Below are 23,167 nucleotides of genomic sequence, written 5' to 3'. Positions count from 1 at the left end.
GAGAGTAACTCAATCCCTTCTTTTCACAGAAGCAGAAAATAATTTTCTTTTTGTTTGTGGGGATCACATGTTAAAAAGAGAAAAAAATAAATGACAGCCACCTCTCAACTACTCGTGTTCAAAGGGAGAAAAAAAAACATCTCCTACTCTGTCTCCCTTTCCCTCAAAAAAAAAAGATATAATCACACCCTACCTACCTGTCAGACTTCCAACAATCTCAAACTTTCAAAATATTTTGGAATGCAAAAGAAGACAAAAACATGTGAAAAAGTATTAACCCTCCAAAAAATAGCTATCACAAAGCTAACTTCTCAGGTATGGGTTGGAGGGGTTTTTGTGGGGGTTTTTTTCTACTTAACTTTACTCTTAATTGTGTTTCCCCAAACAACATTTGTTGTTCAGTAGTTTTTGGTTGTGTCCAACTCTTTCTGACCCCATTTGGGGTTTTCTTGGTAAAGATACTGGAGTAGTTTGCCATTTCCTTCTCTAGCTGATTTTACAGATAAGGAAACTGAAGTAAACAGGTTAAGTGACTTCCCCAGGGTCACACAGATAGTAAGTGTCTGAAGCCAGATTTGAACTCAGGAAGATGAGTCTTCCTAACTCTGTGCCTGGACTTCTAGACATGAGCCATGTAGCTGCCTTAACAACATTTATCTTCACCCTAAATTACAGTCAAGAATAGAGACCAGAGAAAGATGTGGGCAAGAGGTTTAAAAGGCTTTAGGAGGATGATAATAAAAGATAGCCAGAGAGAAGTAGCAATGGCAAGTGGAGACAAATTTCTATTTATTAATAACAAAATGCAGCAAGAGGAGCTAGTGGAAAAAAATCCCATTCAAAATAATTACATATAATAAAATATCTGGGAGTTAACTGAGGAAAAACCACTCATGACTATAGGGATACAACTATAAAAGCCTTTTTAGAAATATAATGGAAGACAAATAACTGCAACAATGTTCATTGTTCATGATGGGGCCATGCCAATAAAATTAAAGTGATGATACTACCAACGTTAATTTACAAATATAATATCATGCCAATCAAACTATCAAGGGGTTACTTTCTAGAATCAGACAAAATAATAACAAAATCCATCTGGAGGACCAAGGGAAATATTTTGAAAAAAGTAGGAAGGAAGGGACACTAGCATTATTAGATCTCAAACTAAAGTATAAGCAGAAATCAGCACAACTCTCTGGTAGGGACAGAGATAGGGATCAAATCTGTGATTTTGTTGATATTAGGATTCTCTCTTTGGCAAAAAGCTGTTGTTAAAACTGGAAAACAGTTTGGAAGAAAATTAAGTTTACATCTATATCTTATACCATATCAATAAATCAAAAAAGATTTATTATATACCTACGACTTACCAGGCACTGAGGATAAAATACAATAATGAAACAACACCAGATTACAAAGAGCTTGAGGGAAAGAAAACAAGGACTTAAAGAAAGATAGATAGATAGATAGATAGATAGATAGATAGATAGATAGATGATAGGCAAACATATGACTATCTACATATATACATACACAAATGTACAAAATAAACACAAAGAATAAATACAAGTAAATTCAATATCACTAGATAGAAGGTAGTTTGAGAGAGAAGGCATTAGAAGTTGAAGAAATCAGGATCTATGTCTTAAAGATCTGTGTCTTAAAGAAAAAGTAGGATTCTATGAGGGAGAGGTGAAGGAGTGCATTTCAGGTATGAGGGACAGCCAGTATAAAGACACAAAGATGAAAGATAGACTGTCATGTGTGAGGAATGGAGAGAAAGCCGGATTGGCTCATAAAATATAAGAGGAGGAATAATGAACAAAGGAAGGTACAAGATAGTTTGGGAGAAGGTTGGGAAGAGACTTGAAAGCTAAATAGAAGACTTTCTATTTGATTCTAGGGAGCTATTGAGTTTATTGAGAAGAGTGACATAATCAGATCTGTGCTTAAGGAAAATTAGTTGAGTGGCACTATGAAAGAGGGAATAAGCTCCAAATGGATATACAACCTCCCTAAAAAAAGGTAAGGTAGTAAAAAAAATTACAGGAAAATGAGGGCAGCCAAAATGTAAGAAGACAGTAAGATTAATTACTAAAGCAGTGTGGTAACCTGCAGATAAAAGTGAAAGATAAAACTAAGTCCAATACAACTCAGCAGCCCTGAAGGCATCACTACATTAAAAATACTGTTCATAATGCTGGATCATCAAGAAAGCATCAAATTATGTTCAGTATATTTAACTGTCTCTCATTCTCATTACACAATCAATCCACCTGCTGGTTTAGTCACACATATCATCGATTGAGTCTTTAATGTCATATCTTTGGTGTAAATAACCAGTGGTAACATTATGTCCATGATTGATCTTTCCATGTCCTTTGGGCTTTTTATAACTTTAATTCTTTTGAGATCACAATGTTCTATGTTCCATAGTCACACGGTCACCATGACAGTATTGGTTTTAAAGAGATAGGTTTGGGGGTCAGTGAGCAATGTGGAATTACTGAAAACATTGTACGACTTCCCCAAATGAAGTCCAGTCCAATCCTCTTCAACCATTTTCTTTTAGGACCATCACTGATATTTACTGATTGATTTAGTAGACTGCTCATCCATCTATGTACAATTATTTTTTCCTGAACTTTGGTTTTCTACCATAGTTGCCTAGACTGATCTCTTTTATTGAGTAGGATTTGTGGCTCTCTAAGCAGCCACATACATGGCTTAGTGGATAGAATGCTAAACCTGGATCCAGGAAGACTCATACTTAAGAATAACTTCAGAAACTTACTAGTTGTATGACTCTGGAAAAATCACTTAACTTATGTCTACTCCAATTGCTCATGGGTAAAATGGGGATAAAATAGCACCTACCTCCAGGGTTGTTCTGAGGATCAAGTGAGATAATATTTGTAGAAGGCAGTTAGCACAGTGCCTGGCATACAGTAGGTAGACTCTTAATACCACTCCCTCATGGTGTTCCAGGGTTGGGTAAGTACAATGTTATCCATGAAAGGAACTTTGGGAGAAGCTCATTATCAAAAAAGAATCCTTTTATTTGAACTGTGTGATACTATGATACTGGTGAGCAATTTAGTCACCTAAGTCCATTAAATCTTCCTGTTTTACACCTCATTTGAAGTCAATATTCAGTGACTCACTGAACAAAGTTATCTCCATAATCTCATCTGTCATACCAATCAATCAACAAGTATATAATACCAATCAATGGTTATGTTTTAAGCATCTACAATGTTCCAGGTGTTATGCCAAATTCTGGAGACACAAAGACATAAATGAAAGTTTCATGTCTTCAAAGAGTTTATATTTTACTGGAGAGGAAACATGAACATATATAAGTATAGAAAAAATGAATTACATGGTAATTTTTTTAGGGGAAAGGAAGGCTTTAGAATGTGGAAAAAGGATCAAGAAATGTTTCATGTAGAAGGTTCTGGTTTAGCTGAGCTTTAGGAGTCTGCTGAGCTTTGAAGGAAACCAGGGATTCTAAAAGATGGAAGTTAGGTCAAGTGCATTCCAGACACAGGGATCAGCCTTTGCAAAAAGGCTAGAGCCAGGAGATGATGCATAAGAATAAGAAGGTCAGTTTGGTCAGACTAAAGAGTTCATGAATTGGAGTAATGCATCATAAGACCAGAAAGGGAAATAGAAGATAGGTGATGAAAGCCTTTTAATGCCAGAGTATCTGGAGCCACTGGAGTTTACTGAGTAGGGAAATGACAAGGTAGATCTGTGCTTTAGGAAGATCACTTTGGCAGGTATGATGCAAGGAGATCAACTAAGAATCATAGACTTGTATAATTTGAAGTACTCCTGGGAAATATCTTGCCTGGGAGAACCTTCAAGGCTACATGCATTTTGTTCCACTGAGTTCAATGGCTTTCTTAAACTCACTTGACAAAAAAGCACAATAAGACTTTATATCTCTCAATCAAGTTATATGTTCATAAAGACAGAGTCGACAATAGAAAATCATTAGTAAAAGCCTATTTATTGCCTTCTCACATTTTTATTGAATATGTCCCTGACACAAGCATAGACCATTACCATGTGCATTGAATAAAGATGAGAAAGTAGACAAATGCATCAATTGTGGCGGCTGATATTTTGGTTTCTTTGAGAGAAGGCACATAAAACTAGTTTGTGACACTTTCTACTATTCTGGAATCTTTCCCTTTTAGAAATATCTTGAGAGTTTATCCCTAAATGCCTTTAAAAGTATATCCACCAAGAAAAAAAGATTACTAAAGAAGGTTTAATGGCTAGGTTTTAACTATTTGGAAATCCATTTACATGGACTAGATCATTTCCCCATGGTACCCTAGAAATGAGGCATTGCTGTTACTGAATAGAATAAGAAAAGTCCAGTGAGACATGCTCAGAAACACAAATGCACAAACTAAGATATTCAGAAGCTCACTTTTTTCTCTATGCCTACTTCCACGTCCTTCCTAGATATGCCCTATTGATGGTAGCTTAGGGCCATGTGGCTAATAATCTTTGTGGATTACTATACCAAAAGAACAGGTTTGCAGCTTTGCTCAGTGGCATGATAAAATACCTGTTCCCATTAAGCTGTTATGAAAATGGGGCCATGGAAAATTGGAGTTGGCCTCCAAGCATAAGAAAAGTTGGACTATAAAGATTTTGGCCTCCATTCATTGTTCCACTTTTTTTTAACATCATATGCTTAAACCTGCTGGTTGTTCTCCCTTCTGTTTGGTGAATTTTCCATGAGTCTAACATATGTCAAACTTAGTGCCATTTACTAAGGAGAAAGCCTTGCCCAAGCCAAACAAAATCAAGTGAAGCTTCAACAGTCAATATAATAGAAATCACCTGATTAGTGAGCTTATCCCATGCTTGTCGTAATTGAGATTGATCATCGGCTAGCCCAGCCACATTCCTTTTTATTGACAACACATCCAAAAAGGCTTTTTTTTCTTCATTGAATGACTCCAAAAAATCTCGCATGCCCTACAATTTGAATAAAGAAGTAATTGAACATGTATCCTTTATAACCTTAGCTATAAACATCAGTTAAATACTGTTCTCTTCGTCTGTTCTTTACGAAAATCCATTTAGCTTAGAAAGAAGTCCACTAATATTATGGCCTTAAGCTTACTCTTTCTTCATTACAGATTCTTCCTCTCACTCCACCCTAGAGTCATGGATACTAATAAACTGATATGTATGTCATCAAGATATATACTCCTGAGCTACATATCCCTGGATCAGTGCTATGGCATTTCTACTACAATGTGAACAAATTCACCTCATTATGCAAGAAGAAGAGAACTAAATAAAGGTCTATGGGAATATGTGATGACCTCGTTAATACTTTCATTAATCTTTTGAGCCTTGTAGGCACTTAATCAATATTTGGTGATCAATTCAGCAGTGTTTTTCTGAGGAAACAAAATAAGACCAGTACAGAATTTTATAGTTAAATAATTCTACTTTATGAATACTTTTAATCAATCTACTCAATGCAATAAGGTCCCTTAAGGATGGCTAAAAAGAACACTGTGAGTCAAAGCAAACTGTAAGTCAATAACTTTTGCACTTACTTGAGATTTTTTAAAGTATGTCTCCTTTTCTGACTCCATCTGTAACTCATGCAACTTTTCTTCTTGCGAAATCAACCAGGCTGTGGCATCTTTTACCTTTTCCTAATGGTCAGAACAAAAATAAGCAAAACACTTTGGTCATAGAACAGATAGTCGTTAGATACATGGTAAAATGATATGAACTACCAGTTCTCAAAAGAATTCCAAACTATTAACAACCATATAAAAATGCCCTAAATGACTAATAATAAAAGAAATGCAAATCAAAACAACTCTAAGGTTTTACCTCACCCTGAAAATCAGCAAAGTTGTTAAAAGATAGAAATAGTTGATGTTAAAGAGGTTGTGCCACATAAGTGCACTGTTGGCAGAACTGTGAATCAGTATAACTATTTTGAAAAGTACTTTGGAATTACATAAATAAAGTCACTAAAATCTCCATGCCTTTTGACCTAGAGATTCCACTTCTACACTTTACGCCCTGAAGAGATCATTAATAAGAAGGAAGTTCACATATACACCAAAACATTCATAGAAGCATTTCTTGTGGTAGCAAAGAACTGGAAATGAAGTGGATGCCCATCAACTAGAGAAAATGGCTAAACAAATTTGGTATGAATAAAATGGGACATTACTGTGCTACAAGTGCATAGCACAGTGCCTGGCACATAGTAGGTGCTTAATAAATATTTCCTGACTATAAAAAAATATAGAATTCAGAATTCATGCTGCATCAGTTTATATAATTCTTTTCAACTCTTTACTGAGAAAATTGAGACCATTTGCCATGAGTTCTCTATTCTCCCTTTATTGACACCCCCCAACACACACACACACACACACACACACACACACTTTCTTCCAGTCTCTAATGGTGGGCCTCCTCACTACCAGGCTAATCCTTTCACAAGCATCCTTGATTCCCACCCACCCCCACTCTGTTGTCTCCAGCAGATTGCTTCCTCAATCATGTCCTCCTTCTCAACAGCTAGTGCTCTCTCTTAAATATCTTGTATTTTATTCTCTGTATAATTATATATGTACTTGACAACTCCCTCTATCCCAATAGAATATAAGCTCCTTGACAGTAGGAATTATTCTCATCCTTTGTATTGGTATCCCCAGTGCCTAGCACATTAGATACTTAAAAAATTCACTAACTGATTGATTTTCAATTGAACAATTTAGGCAATCCCAAACAAAGCTCCTGAGCACTTAGACAATGCTATCCTATCACAGTACCTAACATGAGCTGGTTTGGATATTTTCATTATCTTAGGTGTAGTGCATTTGCCTGTGTCCAAAGATAGAATCCATATTTTAGCAGCATCAGAAAAGGTACATTTTATTTTTTACTTTCCTAGACTTTATTCTCTATAATGCAGAAGAATTTTTTTCCTATTAGGCTAAAGTAACTCTTCTCTCATTCCACTCTGCATCATGAACAATCAAATTTAGTTTCTTCATCTAGATTTTGTTTCCAAAAAATTAATTAGGAAATCAAGGAGAGAGCAGCTGCCCAATAGGTCAGAAATAATTGAACCGAACTACAGAGTAAATTCAGCTTGTATCTCTCTTCCACATCAGGCAAGCCTCTGGCTTAATATCTACAAAACAGTGATTGGCAAAAAAAAAAATAAGTCTAGGGTAAGTTTCACAAGATGACTATGTGGTTAAATTTCTGGGAAAAAATAATCAGCAGCTTACAAGTGTAGCTATGCTTTCATTTCTCTAAATGGAGGTTCTTGACTGTGTCATTTTATGTTCTTTGGGAGTCTATTTTTAAATGCAGAAAATAAAATACGAAGAATTACAAAGGAAACCAATTATAATTAGATAGTTATCAAAATATGTTTTTCCAAGGTTCTCAGACCCCAGGTTAAGATCTCTTGATCTAAATGGAAGTCAAAGAGGGAGCCTCAGTGTGTGTTCCTTTCAGCTCTATGAAATTTCATCCTGCTTCTGATTGACAGGTGTGACAAAAGAAATGGTCAAATTACTAAATAATAGTATAAGGACAATTTTCATGACAACTTGCTGCAAGAATGACATGAATGTTTTGACAGTTGAGAGAACTGTAAGTAAAGAACAAAATTAATTTTGTTGGCAATAATACAGACAACTACCTGAACTTCATCTACAGCCACAGGTAAACCTCTGGAATACTGTAAAAATTGAGCCACATACGTCATGATTGATTTTTCATCTGGGTTGATAACATCAACATCTGAAAAACAGATCATGCCATTAGTTATTTTTTACCAGTTTCTGGTTTGATTGTAAAATGTATTATAGTCATCATGTAACTCTGAGTACAAATTGAAATATAATTCTTTAACCTTATTTTTCTTGCTTTTTGAAACATGGCTAATATGGAAATATATTTTACATGATTTCATGTCACTTGCCTTCTCAATGGCTAGAGAAGAGGTGAGAGGGAGGGAGAGGATTCGGAACTCAAAAAGAATGTTACAAATAATATTATTTTTAAATTAGCAACAACAACAAAAATAAAGTCAGCAGATATGAGCTTAACAACAATTCACTCACCAGAATAGATTATGCTTTATAGCAGCCTCAACAATAATCCCAAAATATTCCTCACCATGAGAGTCTCTGGCTGCCTGCCCACTAGAAGCTCTAAGCTACAAACAGTAGAACGGAGCCAAGAGTGGCAGAAGGCAAAGACTTTCTTGGCTCACAGAAGCTGAAAAACCAGAAAGTGGAAGATTGGAAAAGTAAAAAAAAAAATTCCTCTGAACTTCACTATTTTTTTAATTTATGATGATTAGGAAACAGATTAAGCTGAAATTTACCATTGCTCAGTTATTCTCAAACAATAAAAAACTAGGGGAATGATACGCCAAAGTAGCAATTTGGCTAGTTCCAAGGTAGAGAAGCTAAAAATGACTATGTCTGAATGTATTCTTCCTTTTATATCTAAATTTAGTGTTCTTAATAAAATGTATTAATTTTTCTAAATATTGTGCTGGGATTTGGAAGTAAGTTGTAAAATAGGGTGGGCCAATTTTAATAAAAACTACCAGAGGGCTGTTGATACTTGGGTTCCAAGCTGTAGCTCAACTGATCCACTCTTTTGGCCTGATTTTATGGATGATAAGAAAGCTTCACGGAAGCCTCAAATTAAAATGAGATTTATTGCATTATACTCAGTTAAAATACATGCACTCTAGAGCATGGGCAAATGACTTCTATAGTCTTCAGTTTTCCTCATCTGTAAAATAAGAGTTAGAACAGAAAATATGCAAAGTCTCTCCCACCTCTAAATTGTCTAATAAACTATTAAGTGTCATTAACATCCTCATGTGATTTAGGTACCTAGATCCCTTGCAATATGATATCAAGATAAAGGAAGGTTTTGAATGGAAGGTGTTGGACAGTCTAAGCATTGTGGTAGGACACCAGGCATAGCAGGAAAGCCTTGGCCAGTGAAGAGGCAGTATGAGACCATCGAGTCCTTAGAGGGTAAAGAGAGGAGGGAAACAGGGTTGAGAAGATACCTAAGACAAACTCTATCTACTGCACAATATTGCTCAAGGATTTGGCCTGCAGGTTATCATCGATAAACATAGGCATCCAGTGGCAGTGAGTCACAAGATTTTCCCTACTGGGGGAGCAAATTCCATTTTTGCCACAGATTAGATATCTTTAAAGCTTGCAGAGCCAATTTATGGATACTCCAAGTTCTTTTAACAACTACATGTGGTAGGGTTTATAGTGAATTCTCCCCCATGTCCTACATGGGGTGTCCCTGAGAAGACAAGGCAACTCTTTAGCATCTTTAACCCTTTATGCCAGATTCAGAAAATGATTTGTGCCTAATAGTGCAGGCAATGTAGGAAATAAATGCTTTCCTCCTTGAAATAAGAAGTCATGGCCCAGAGGCTTCCTTGTAGAAATCAGGAAAATAGGAGCCTTAGAATCTCATTCAGGAGAGAAACAAAGGGATTTTGGCATATATATCTATATAATATATATATATATTATATATCTCTATTATATATATATATTATATATAATATAATATATATATTATATTATATATAATATATTATACATGCATATATGTCATATATGCATGTATAATATATATGGAATTATTAGAGAAGTACAAAAATACACTTGAGATTTTTTAAATTGTTGCGGAATCACAGAACCTGTAATATCCTAAGAACTCCTGGGTTTTTTCCCTATACTCTGGAGCTATTGTTGTTTAGCCCCATTTGAGGTTTTCTTGACAAAGATACTAGAGTGATTTCCCATTTCCTTCTCCAGATCATTTTACAGATGGGGAAACTGAGGCAAACGGGATTAAGTGACTTGCCCAGGGTTATGCAGCTAAGGCTAGACACTATCCATTGCCACCTAGATGCCCCTAGAGCTAGAACGATCCTATACACGCTGGTCTCCTCCAAGTGGAATGTGAGCTTCTTGAAAGCAACGACTTTGTTTACTCTTCTATTTGTATCCCTAGTGCTTAATATAGCAAGCCCTTAACAGATGCTTTTTCATCTGTAAAATGTGGATAATAATAGCACCTAGCTCCCAGGGCTGTTGTAAGGATAAGATGAGATGTTTGTAACAAGCTTTGCAAACCGTAAAGCACTATATAAATGCTAGCTATTATCATCATTATTACTACTTTCATTCATTTTATTCATTCATTCATCCTCAGCTAAGAGAGACCTCTGAAACTATCTTGTCTAACCTAGACATTCCAATCAAATGAAATCAACTGGAACTCAATCCAGACCACAATGCTAAAGCTGTGGGAAACAATGAATAAATCATATGTAATCTTCCAATCTCCCAAAGTAACGCAGTCAGAAGAACCATCACAGATTATAGAAAAAAGTATCACTGAATCAGAGCATACTTATACTGAAAAATACTTAGAAGATCTCGGAGATTAATAATTATAACAGTTTCACAAGTTTACTCCTTTTTGTAACTACAAATGATATATGCAAGTAGACAAAGCATTTGGTCAAGAGATGACTCACATTCACGAGTGACTACTATGTTTGGATTACATCAGTAATTAATGTTGCATTTCAAATGACTGAGTTAACTGGTCTTCATACATTGTAGCAAACCAAGGACTATCATTCACATGATGAAAAAATTACCTCTTTTAGGTTATTTCATTAGTTTCTTAATTGTCTGAATATACAAAAAAAATTAATTTGTTTTATAGCTAATAAAGATTTAAGGAGCTGTACTAAAGCAAACAAGGAGACAGAAATAAAGAATTAGGACAGAAAAAGAGAAAACTACAAAGAAAGGGAAGGAAGATGGGCCAGAAGTGGGGGGAAAGCAGAGAAGAGGAAGAGATGATAAAGGAAGAAAAAATAATGAATATTACTTAAAGGAAAAATTTGTGATAAAAATACTAAATTAATAAACTAATAAATGTATACAAGAATCAATAAAATGAACAAAAAGAAACACTATCTCCTGAACACGACCTTGGAAATCATTTCATTTTAAAGATTTAGAAGTAAAGATGGAAAATGAAGTAAGAAATAGAAAGGATTTTCCAGGGTTTCACAGCTTACAAATAACAGAGTTGAGAGTATAGACTTGGTGTCTGGACTCTGATTTTACTCCCCAATAAGCTGCTTTGCCTTTGTTTACACAATGTAAAGTTATATAGATAAATCACTAACTCTGACTTTAGCCTCAACATCATTCTCTAAGTATTCTCCACATCCAAAGCGATCCTCTCTGTGTGTGCCTTCAATCCCTTCACATCTTCTCCAGCTAATTGCCCCCCTTGATTATCCTTCCTCTAATCTTCAATTTCTCCCTTTACCCTTGACAGGCATGCCTGTCTCTTCCATCCTTTAAAAATTTTCATTAGTTGTGAACTAATTCAACCATCCTGGAGAGCAATTCGGAATGATGCTAAAAGGGGTATAAAACTATGCATATTCTTTGACCCAGCAAAACCACTATTAAATCTGAATCCCAAAGAAATAAAAACAATAAGGAAAAGCTTTTATACGTACAAAAAAATTTATCACAGCTCTTTTTGTGGTGGCAAAGAATTGGAAATTGAGGGGATGCCCATAAACTGAGGAATGGCTGAACAAGTTGCAGTATATGATTGTGATGGAATACTACTGCGCTGTAAAAGAAAGGATGAGCAGGATGCTCTCAGAAAACTCTACAACGACTTACATGAACTGATGCAAAGTCAAATGATCAGAACCAGAAGAACACTGTACACAGTAACAGCAACATTGTCCTATGATCAGCTGAATGACTTAGGTATGCTTAGCATGTATTGCTGAACTAATTCATCCAAGGCAATCCCGAAAGACATGATGAAAAATGCTATCCAATTCCAGGGAAAGAACTGATGGAGTCTGAATGCAGACCAAAGCATAGCTTTTTTACTTTCTTTATTTTTCTTGGGTTTGGGGGTTTTTTTGTTTGTATTTTCTTTCACAACATGACTAATATGGAAATATGTTTTACATGACTACATACGTACAACCTATGTCAAACTGTTTGCCCTTCTCAAGGAAGGGAAGGAGAGGGAGGGAGGGAGGGAATTTGGAAATCAAAATTTTAAAAAACGAATGCTAAAAATTGTTTTTACATGTAATTGGGAAAAATTAAACATTAAAAAAGGGAAAAAATTTCACTTGACTCTGCCATACCCTTAAGTTATCATCCTATAATTCTCTTCTCTTTCATAGACAAACTCTTAGAAAAAATTGGGTACTCTCATTACCTCCACATCCTTTCATCTCATTCATTTCTCAATCTCTTGCAATCCAGTTTTCCATCAACAAAAACACTTCTTTCCAAAGTTGCCAATGGTCTCTTAATCGCCAAATACGAGGTTTCTATCTCAATCTTTATCCTTCTTTACCTCTGCATCTGACCCTATTGATCATCTTTTCCTCTTTTTTTCATGATAATGATTTCTCTTAGTTCTCTTCCTATCTGCCTGACCTCTCCTCATTCTCCTTTGCTAGATTATTATCCATATTACGTCACCAAATTGTGTGTATATATACACCAAGGCTCTATCCTGAGTCCTCTCTTCTTCTGTCATTACCCTCTCTTTGTAAGTTCATTAGCTCCCATGGGTTTAATTATCATCTTTACGTAAATGTATTGATAAATGGATTAAGTGAATTATTCTCCAATATGATGTCAAAATTTATATGAATAACATGACCCTGAGGTTTCACCTTCCACCCATCAGATTGGAAAACAAACAGACAATGAAAATGGTAAATGTTGGAAGAGCTATGGGAAGATAGGAATATTAATGCCCTCCTGGTACAGCTGCGACTTGATCCAAAAGTTTTGGAGAACAATTGGAATTATACTAAAAATATTAACTAAAGTGTACATGCTCTTTGCCCCAGCAGTTCCACTATTAGGCATAGATCCCAAGGAGCATAGAGTCTAAGGAAAGGCTTTTTATATATAGCAGCATTTTTGTAGTAGAATTATGGAATTTTAGAGATGGAAAGGAACTCAGCAGCCACCTACTCTAATCCATAAGTTAAAGGAATCCCTACTGTAATGTACCAGATAATCATACAACCTAATGAAGATCATGAAGACCTCCTACTATATCCAAGACCATGCATCTATTCTACTTGTAGATAACTCTAATTGTTAGGAAGTTTTTCTTGACATTAAGTCTAAATTCACTTCTTTCTGACTTCCCCATGTTGATCTTATTTCTGCCTTGTGGGAAGATAAATCATGTTTATTCCTTCTGCTACGTGACATTCTTCCAAATAGTAGAAGACAGCCATCATGTCCTGCCATGCTTCTTCTCCAAGATAAACATCCCCAGTTCCTTCAAATGATCTTCATGTGACATGGACTCAATGTCCTTCAGCTTTCTGGTTACCATTGGACACTCTATACCTTATCAATGTCCTTCTTTAATGTGGGACCCAAAGATGAACACAATACACAGATGAAGTGTGACAAGGGCAAAGTACAGTGGTATTATCATCCTATTCCTGGAAGTTATGCCTCTCTTAATGCAGTTCAAAATTAGCTTTTTGGCTACCCCATTACACTGATGACTCATGTTGAGCCTACAGTCTATGAATACAGCCAAATCTTCAGAACAACTGTTGTCTAGCCATATTTTGTAGGAACACTTATTTTTATATAGGTTGGAATGGTCCCATTCATAAGGCCAGGAGGCTGTTCTTGGGATTTGGTTGGTCCAGAATGACAAGAGTATAAAAAGCCCTACCTATGGGGAGTTCACATCTCTGAGTTTGGCAGAGTTCTAATTACCCCATAGAATTGCTTTCTAAACCAGCACAGATGCTCTAAAGAATTCAAAGTTGAAGGGGAGTAGTATGTCTTTACTAATTGTATTCTTTTAGTCCTTTGTTATAAAAGTTTAATTGATTTTGTGTTTCAATAATTGTTTCATTGCAGTCCTAAGCCTGACTCTCTGGACTGGCCTGGTCAGCACTAATCATGGAACAAAACACTGTGCATAGCCAATCTTATACTTATTAAGCTAATTTTTTGTATCCAAGTGTAAGACTACATTTATCACTACTGAATTCCATCTTACTAGATTCAGGCCAATGCCCTAGAGCAGTGATATCTAACTCAAATAAAAATAAGGGCCACTAAGGCATACAAAAAGATTCCTGCAGGCCACATGCTGACTTAAAAGACGTTAATATTATCTGTGTTTTATTGTATTTTTGTTTCATAAAATATTTCCCAATTACATTTTAACTTGGTTCAGACCACACTCAGGAATGTTGTGAGCCTCATATAGCCTATGGGCTATATGTTTGATACCTCTGCTCTAGACTATCAGGTCCTTTTAGGATCGTGACCCACTCATCCCAATTTGGGATCACTTGCAAATTCAATAAGCATGTCATCTTTGCCTTTATCGAAGACATTAATAAGAAGGTTAAACAGCAGAGAGCCAAGCACAAACCTCTGGTATACAACAGTGGAAACTTCCTAGAAGATTGGGATTGAACCATGCAAAGCTTCTCTTTGTCCTCTGCTTCAGGAAATCAGGGTCCCTTCCATGCCATGATGAGGCATTAGAGTACTTTCAGTTGGAAGACCCTAAAATCACTGAAGTTTAAAAGCCCATGGGAATGCTGGCTTGTATTATAAAGATCAATAAATGGTTCAAATGAATCACCCACTTTCACAAATATTATTACTACTATTTCTCTTGAATATGAATGATTTTGCTATGACATTCACGAAGATTATCAACCAAGACATGGAAGGGTCATGGATGGAGTACCTGCACCATGAGTGAGGATTTCACAGAATGTTGCACCTCAAAAATAGAGTTTTAGGGTGATAAAGAGGAGAGAGATCATTTACCTTCTGGATCCAACAGTCTAGGGATGTTTAGTTCATGTTCTGCAATCCTGAATGCCTCTTTTAGATTGTCTCTGCTGGATCTACCCTTTACACTGTTCATATCAATTAGGTCTGGTCTCAAAGCATGAATGACAGCTAAAAACGCCATCCCATTTCTCCAGCTTGATTTAAAATCTGTAACATTCACAGATCCATGCCTATTACAAATAGAAAAGAAAATATGAAAAGTAATTTTTACAAAACTTTAACAGAACTTTTTCCACTCTAATCAATAGCAAATAAATGAAGAATCACGTTACTATTCATAGTGGAAAGTCTCCATTTGGCCTTTTTCTTTGGTAATCCAATTGTGAGATTTGGTGAGGCCCAGGATCAATCATCAATCAATATTTAGTAAGTGCCTGCTATGTACCAGGTACCTTGCTAAGTGCTGGGGATACAAAAAGAGTCAAAAGATAGTCCCTGCTCTGAAGGAGCTTACACAAAAGCTCTGCTGTAGGATGGGTCAGACTCAAGTTGTTTAAATTCAATATTTAAACTAAAGGCAACACTTGTAGGTGACTCAATAGTTAAGAAAAGGAGGTTTAATTAGCCTTAACACGGAGAAGATGGCACAACAAAGATATACTGTCACCATATACAAACACCTTGGTGAGTTGAAGGGGGTGTGGTGGCTGGCTGGGGCCTTGGAACAAGGCCCAAGAATGAAGGACCCAACTCTATATGGGTGGACTTACTTGATGCCCTTAGGTGACTAGAAAGCCATGGTCAAACTGGATTGAGGCCACCAGAAAGCCCCAGGAATCTAGGAAATACGGCTTGAGTCTTAGCCGTTAAATCAATCAAGTCAACAGGTTCCTTGCCTTTTGGAGAAAGAACTAGCCTCTACCTGTTTAATTCTGGGCCTAATTCACTAGGACAAAGTGTAAAGACTGCCACATAATTGAAGTTAAAAGTCCATGTGAATGCTGGCTTGTATTACAAAGAATAATAAATGGTTCGAGTGAATCACCCACTTTCACAAATATCATTCCTGTTATTCCTCTTGAACACAAATGATTTTGCTACGACATTCATGAAGATTATCAACTTTTCATCCATCAAGAAGGAAACCAGGCTCCCCAAGCACAGATCTGGATGAAGAGCAGTGCGGTGATAAAAGGGAAATCTCATTATAAAACAAAAAATCAGCCTCCACACCTCAACCTGGAGGAGCTGTAAATGGCAAATAAGGTTGAGTTTGTACCAGGAGCCACAGTAATTGTACCAGAACATAGAAAATAACTTACATGGCACATTGTTCCTGGGCCCATAAAAGAAGGGCCTTCTTTGCAGACATCTTCCATCGAGCCTGTGCTTTAGAGCGTTTCTTAGGAGGAGGTCCTGAAGTTTGAGTTAAGTCCACAACACTCACACAATCCAAAGATGGTTGATTGTAATTACAAGAAAGAATCCAAGCCAGTTCTTCAATCTAAGGAAAGGAGAATCCAAAGTTAATGGCAATTAACCTCTGTATCTTCACCTAGTAAGAGCTTGATATATTTTTATTCAATAAATAAAGGCACTGAAAATTGTAAACTGGGAGAAACTGAAGAGTATTACAAAATTTTAAGTATTATAAAATCTACTCTTATCTCAAGAGTGAGCCAAACAATGAAAGAAAGTATTACAAACTTTATTTATCACAAAGCCCTCAAGTGAGGGCTAGAGGTGCTCTCTGTTTATTTGTTTGGTTTTCCAGAGCAGACTTGGCTTATTATCTCCAATCTAGAATAGCCAAGAGGATAAAATCTCATCCACTTTACAATAGTTGCTGAGGAAGTGGAGGAAGTATTTGCGAAAGAATTAAGACCAGCAAATCCATTAGACTGATCACAGAATAAGCATCAACTTCTAGCACAAGGACTACTTGACCATTTTTCATATCATGGACCCTTTGGCAGGCTGATGAAGTGTATGAACAACTTTTCAGAATAACATTTTTAAATGCATAAGATAAAATGCAAAGAATTTAAAAAGAAGCTACGTTCATGAACCTTCTGAAATCTATTCACAATTCCATCCCTGAGTGGGTCTAGTGTATAGACCCAGGATACAAAGTCCTGCTCTAACCTGAGAATGTCCCAGATTGGACCTTTGTGCCCAACATTATTAATGATATAAATGTATTCACATTTACATAGTAATTTAAGATTTTATAACAACTCTAAGTGCCAGGCAGACAAAGTATTTTTTGGTATAGACTTATGATTTCATCAGTGCAAGGAGTTCCTAGAGTGGAAAAATCCCTCTACTGATGCATATCGGCAACTTTTCTGTAACTTATAGTACTACGCTGTCTCCTGTGGCATTGAAGAGAGAAGTGATTTGTCCATGGTAAGACAGCTACAGTGAGAGGCAGGTCTTGAACCTATTTCTTCCTGATTGTGAAGCTACCCTTCTATCCACTGCCTATCAGTACAAGTTCCATTATCTCCATTTTACCAAAGATAAAGATGAAGTGACCAACCTGCGGTCACACAGCTATCAAGTATCCAAGTCAGTATACGAGCCCAGATCCAAGTCTATCCAGTACTCTTTCCACCACAACATAGTTGCTTCTCTAAGAAGACTTTAATTAGACAGCAAGTATTTACTGAGCATAAACAAGGTCCCTAGCAATGTACTAAGAGTTTGCATTTCAGGATTGCAGTCCTTGATGTTCAGTAGCTTAGTTATATAATCTGAAGACATTTTAGACAAACTAAGGTGCTGTGTTAATTTAGTGTCAGACTTTGATTTGAAAACAGTTTTAAAAGTACAAACTATGGTGTGGTGCAAAGATCACTGTACGGGAAAACTATAAATCCTAGGTTTGACTAAACTGCCATTTACTATGTTAAGTGACTGCTTAATTAAATGACTACTTAACCAAATTAGGCAAAATAAGGATAATTTTTTCTTACTATCAATATCATTGAGTTGATATAAGCCAAATGTTAAATAAATGAGAATATCATTGTCATTGGGCAGTCAGGTGGCACCGTAAATAGAGTTCAAGTCCTGGAGTCAGAAGACCCATCTTTCTGAGTTCAAATCTGACCTCAGACACTTCCTAACTGTGTGATCCTGGGGAAGTCATTTAACCCTGTTTGCCTCAGTTTTCTCAACTGTAAAATGAGCTGAACAAAGAAATGGTAAACCACTTCGTTATCTTCGACAAGAAAACCCCAAATGGGGTCATGAAGAGTCAGACACAACTGAAAGTACTGAACAACAAATAAAATTATTGTTATTATCATTAATAATAACTAGAAAATATCTATTACATCTTTTCTTAAGTACCAGAACTTCGAGAGTATAGTAGAATTTCAAGAGTTCGATTAACATGGATTCATATTCTTTTATTGCATTTCATAAAAGCTATTATTGAAAGGAGATATACTGTTGCACACAACCAAATTACTTACATGAAAGTGTAATATAATTGTCCAAATCAGACCAAGAATAATAGATGGATTTCCTTCTACAATATCAGCTACATGGATATTGATGAGCTTGATCTAGGAAAAGAAGAGCATAGGTTAAAAGAAGAAAATATCCCACAGCATGAATCTATTCCTATTATTAATTTTTATTTTAAAGTTTAAGCTTATGCTTACTGATCGTTTCTTCAGAAATGTCAAGGCATGTTCTATATTGCTTCTGCACTGAAAGGTATTAGATCCTTTCTCCCGAGCCTGTCATTTTCAAGGGAAATGTCATTCACAAATAAGAAAGATTTTTTTTTAGGCAAAAAAATTATCAACAAAAAACTTTCAATTACTATCTGAAACCTTACCAACTGTTGGCCTGAAAGTACTTCCAACAGATCCAGGAGAACATGTCCTTTTTTAATATCTGTGAAAAGGTCTGTTATGACTGAGGGAGGGATATGCTGAAAAAACAAGGTTTGGAAAATTGTTAACTTAAATTTTTCAGTTCGAAAACTAAGATCTTTCAGAATATCAGAAAATCACAATTATTTTCTACTCATGTTAATAGGAAATAAAGTTTTAAGAAAGCAAATTTAACAAACTGAATTCATCTCATGGCAAATTTCTGGTAAAGAAACTCCTTTCAGGAATAGATCTTGCATTGACTTTGGTGCAAAATACACACTCTTAAATGCCAATAAAGACCCAGAGAATCATATTTGTTCATATATTCATAGGGAAAGAATGCTATGTGGTGCTTCCAGACTCCTTTCGGAACTAGAATAATAATAGAAGATAGGTACACAGGGACAGAGAGACATGTAGAAAATCTACATTCCATTTGACTATTACATTTTTGTTTACCTAACACAATGAGATCAAGAGAGAAAAGAAAATATTACAACTTTAAATATTTTTAATGTCACTATCTGTCAAAAGCCAAATACCCAGGATAATGCCTTAAAAGGTGGTTTTTTTCCCCTTGTTAAAAACTGAAATCCAGAACTTTTTTCTTTATTCTTTCACAAATAGTAGGGTAAGTTCTACACCTTCTCTGTGCTCTCTCTTTTCCCACCCCCTTATCCCCGATTTGATCATGAATTACTTTCTTCCTGTGTTAGTAAAAAAAAAAAGCAGGAAAGTTGATGATAGATCTCTGTCATGGTCACCTTTTGTCAAACAAAGGCATGCCACAACCTGTCATCAAGTCAGTATTTACAAATCTTGTCCACTGCAAAAGCTAAGGATGAAAACAAAACTAAAAAAAGCCCCTCAGGATTCAGTTTCTTATTTATTTTGTCTTTATCACTCACCTTTGCCAACTGTGAATTTATCCAGCAGGTAAAGGTTTTCTTCTGTGTGTGTTCTTGTTCAGCTATGGAATAAAATAAAGAAAGCAACAGTTAAAAAGTGAATTGGAATTTGCTAAGCTCTCCACAAAGCCAAGGTAAACACTTTTTAACTACCCCAAAGCTTCAAAGTCATGCCACCATTGGGTTTTTTGCCTGATTCTAAAAGTGATGAAGAAAGTACTCCAGAAATGTAGTGGATAATTTTCAGAAAAATCACCTGTTTAAGAAAACCAACATTTGATGATAATAATGGTTTTTCTAAAGATATTAAAAGAGTATTTAAATAGTTGCCATTTAAATTTTTAAAAATTTCTATCTGTTCAGTTTCTTCTAGGGGATATGACTCTATGAATAGAATTTAATTAACTGAGCCACAGGACAAATTTTTTTAACAAAACTCCTTTTCAATTTTAAACAAAAATCTAACATTATCCAGATAAGATGGCTGTCTGAATGGAGGCTAGCAGGCCAGTTCCCACGAACCTACTCAAGAAAAAGCCTAAAAGCAATATCATCCCCAGTAAGGATCAAGAAATCCAATGATAAACTACAGTAAGAGATTTCATCCACCCAAGAAATGCACAAAAAGACAGTCATAAGACCACGGGCAATACAAAAGAGTAGCCTCCAAAATGCCAACACTGATGGAAGTTTCCCACTGGACTAGACACCTGTAGTCCATAAGGCTCTGTAAATAAAGGCAACAAGAGCAGAGCATTCCCAAAATACCTCTCCCATACATCCCTTCCTCTCTTTTCACGGTGCCACCACTGTAGTTTTGTTAGTCTTTTTCAGTCATGGGATACTTCATGATCTCATTGGGTTTTTCTTGGCAAAGAAACTGGAGTGATCTTGCCATTTCCTCCTCCAGCTCATTTTACAGATGAGGCAAACAAGGTTAAGTGACTTGCCCAGGGTCACATAGCTAGGAAGTGTCTGAGGTCAGATTTAAACACAGGAAGTGAGTCTTCCTGACTTCAGGCCTGGCACTTCATCCACTGTGTCACCTAGGTGCCCCATATAAATGTTCGCTATTATCAGCACTGTAGTTGTTTTTATTATCACGACCTTTCCAGTCTTCTTACATGCTATTCCTCTCCATGCACTTTGCTACCCAGCCAGATGGGTCTACTTGCTCTGCACTGTGACAGAATAAAGACTCCCCTGTTTCCTCCCCCACCCCCCAAAAAAGATATTAGTTTTCCCTAAAAGACAACAAAGTTATCCCTGTGTAATGGCAAGCAAAGTGGCACTTTTGCTTTTTTTTTTTTTGGAGTTCTTCTCAGCACTAAGGCAATCAAGTGCCTTTGATTGAGTCTTGCCTTTGTTTGAATCGAGTCTTTGATTGAATCAAGAGTCCTTGACTGGAAACAGTATATATACTCTGTGGTTAGCATTTTGCTTTGGGGCTCACTCACTGGAAAAATGTTGTGTGATTTGACCAGACAAGACTCTAGGTTGCCGTTAAGGAGCATCCCCTCACCCCTGGCTTTGAAAACCCAGATGTTGGTGCTTCTCTCTCTGGTAACTATGTATGTATTACTATGGACAGACAATTGGAAGCCGTCTGCTGATTTGTGTTATTTGCTCTGTTTACATAATTTCTGCTTGCAATTTCTGTTTGTGCTTTCTCTGAAGTTCATGGTGCTGACTTTTTCCCCTGAACTAAGTGAATGATATATGTATGTTTAATTAAAGTAAGATTGTAAACCCCTTAAAGTTGCTTTCCCTAGAAAAGCAGATCAAAGAAGCTGTGCTAGCAGTCCTACTGTGTGCTGGTGCTGTTGGCCTTAAACCCCCAGAGTACCTGCTAGTAACATTGCTGTTACACCCTGGGAATTGATTGGCCCCTGATTCCCTTGGCAGCTTTCTGGTTACCTAAGGGCCTTAAAAAGTCCTACCCACATGGAATCGGGGTTGCTCTCACCTGGATTTCTGAAGACTACCCAACTCAACATCCTCTGCCTTGCTGACCAGACAATATTACACATGGACAGGAAGTGGGCCTCATCTAGAAAAACTAAGTGCCACTATATCCCTATTGTGTATCCTTGCTGTGCTAGCTCAGAGGAAACCTCTTTTTGTTAACTGTTCAATGACTTAAGAGTACCTCATTTTTGTCTCAACATCAAATCTGAACTATAACAGTGCTGGTATTAGGGCTGCCATTACATGCACATGTGACAGTCACCTCTCATTTCTTTGCCTCAGCTCAAGTGGTACTCTCTACATAAAGCTTTTATTGATATCCTCAGCTATTAATTTACTCTATCTCAAAGTTACTTGAACTGAATACAATTCATTTTGCATATATTATGTATACAGCTATATATATGTATATATATACATACATACACACACACACGTGTGTGTGTGTGTACACCCTTTGTCTTCCTTAATAGAAAGTTAGCTCTTTGAGGTCAGGGTGTTATTTCCTTTTTTTGTTTTTGTATCTCTAATGTTTAGCATTTAGTGCTTAAAATACAGTAAGTACTTAACAAAGAATTGATTTGGAAATTAAAACAATTCTGAGGAAACACCTCATACCTGTCAGATTAGCTAATATTACAAAAAAGAAAATGATAAATGTTGGAGGGGATGTGCAAAAGCTGGGACACTAATGCTCTGTTGGTGGAGTTGTGAACTGATCCAACCATTCTGTAGAGCAATTTGGAACTGTGCCCAAAGGGGTATAAAATCATGCATACCCTTTCAGCCAGCAATACCACTGCTAACTCTGTATCCCAAAGATATTACAAGGGGAGGGACCTATTTGTACAAAAATATTTGTAGTAGCTCTTTTTGTTGTGGCTAAGAACTGGAAATCGAGGGAGATACCCATCAATTGGGGGATGGCTGAACAAGCTGTGTTAAATGATTGTGATGGAATATTATTATGCTATGAGAAATTACAAGCAGGATGATTTCAGAAAAACCTGGAAAGACTTATATGAACTGATGCAAAGTGAAGTAAGCAGAACCAGGAGAACACTGTACACAGTACTAGCAATATCGTACAATGATCAACTGTGAATGACTTAGCTATTCTCAGCAATACAATGATCCAAGACAATCCCAAGCAACTCATGATGAAACATGCGATCTACCCCCAGAGAAAGAACTGATATTGTCTGAATACAGACTAATGCATGCTATCTTCTCTTTCTTTCTTCCTTTCTTTTTTCCTTTCATTCTTTTTCTTTTGTTTGAGTCTTATTGTGCAAAATGATTAATATGGAAATGTTTTATGTGACTGCATTATAGATTGCTTACCATCTCAGGGAGGGGAGAGGAAAGGAAGAGATAGAATTTAGAAGTCAAAAGTTTAAAAAAAGCACAAATGTTAAAAGTTGTTTTAACATGTAATTGAGGGGGA

At 36.3% G+C, this 23,167-nt stretch overlaps 1 protein-coding gene across 1 annotated transcript in view; it reads right to left on the bottom strand.

The window, feature by feature from the left end:
- SYNE2 (spectrin repeat containing nuclear envelope protein 2) overlaps positions 1 to 23,167 on the bottom strand; it is a 430,582-nt gene that overhangs the window by 317,151 nt on the left and 90,264 nt on the right. The window contains exons 3-11 of the mRNA XM_036734278.1: positions 19,753 to 19,814; positions 18,805 to 18,900; positions 18,626 to 18,703; positions 18,434 to 18,526; positions 16,274 to 16,455; positions 14,985 to 15,181; positions 7,727 to 7,827; positions 5,601 to 5,702; positions 4,870 to 5,007 (exon numbers count right to left, since the gene is read on the bottom strand). Of these exons, the coding sequence (XP_036590173.1) occupies positions 4,870 to 5,007; positions 5,601 to 5,702; positions 7,727 to 7,827; positions 14,985 to 15,181; positions 16,274 to 16,455; positions 18,434 to 18,526; positions 18,626 to 18,703; positions 18,805 to 18,900; positions 19,753 to 19,814 (1,049 nt within the window). The remainder of the gene's footprint in view (positions 1 to 4,869; positions 5,008 to 5,600; positions 5,703 to 7,726; positions 7,828 to 14,984; positions 15,182 to 16,273; positions 16,456 to 18,433; positions 18,527 to 18,625; positions 18,704 to 18,804; positions 18,901 to 19,752; positions 19,815 to 23,167) is intronic.

Source organism: Trichosurus vulpecula, chromosome 8 (assembly GCF_011100635.1).
Source record: "Trichosurus vulpecula isolate mTriVul1 chromosome 8, mTriVul1.pri, whole genome shotgun sequence".
Taxonomy (NCBI): Eukaryota; Metazoa; Chordata; class Mammalia; order Diprotodontia; family Phalangeridae; genus Trichosurus; species Trichosurus vulpecula.
The sequence above is the reverse complement of the archived record's forward strand: the minus strand, read 5'-3'. Positions and strand labels throughout refer to the sequence as shown.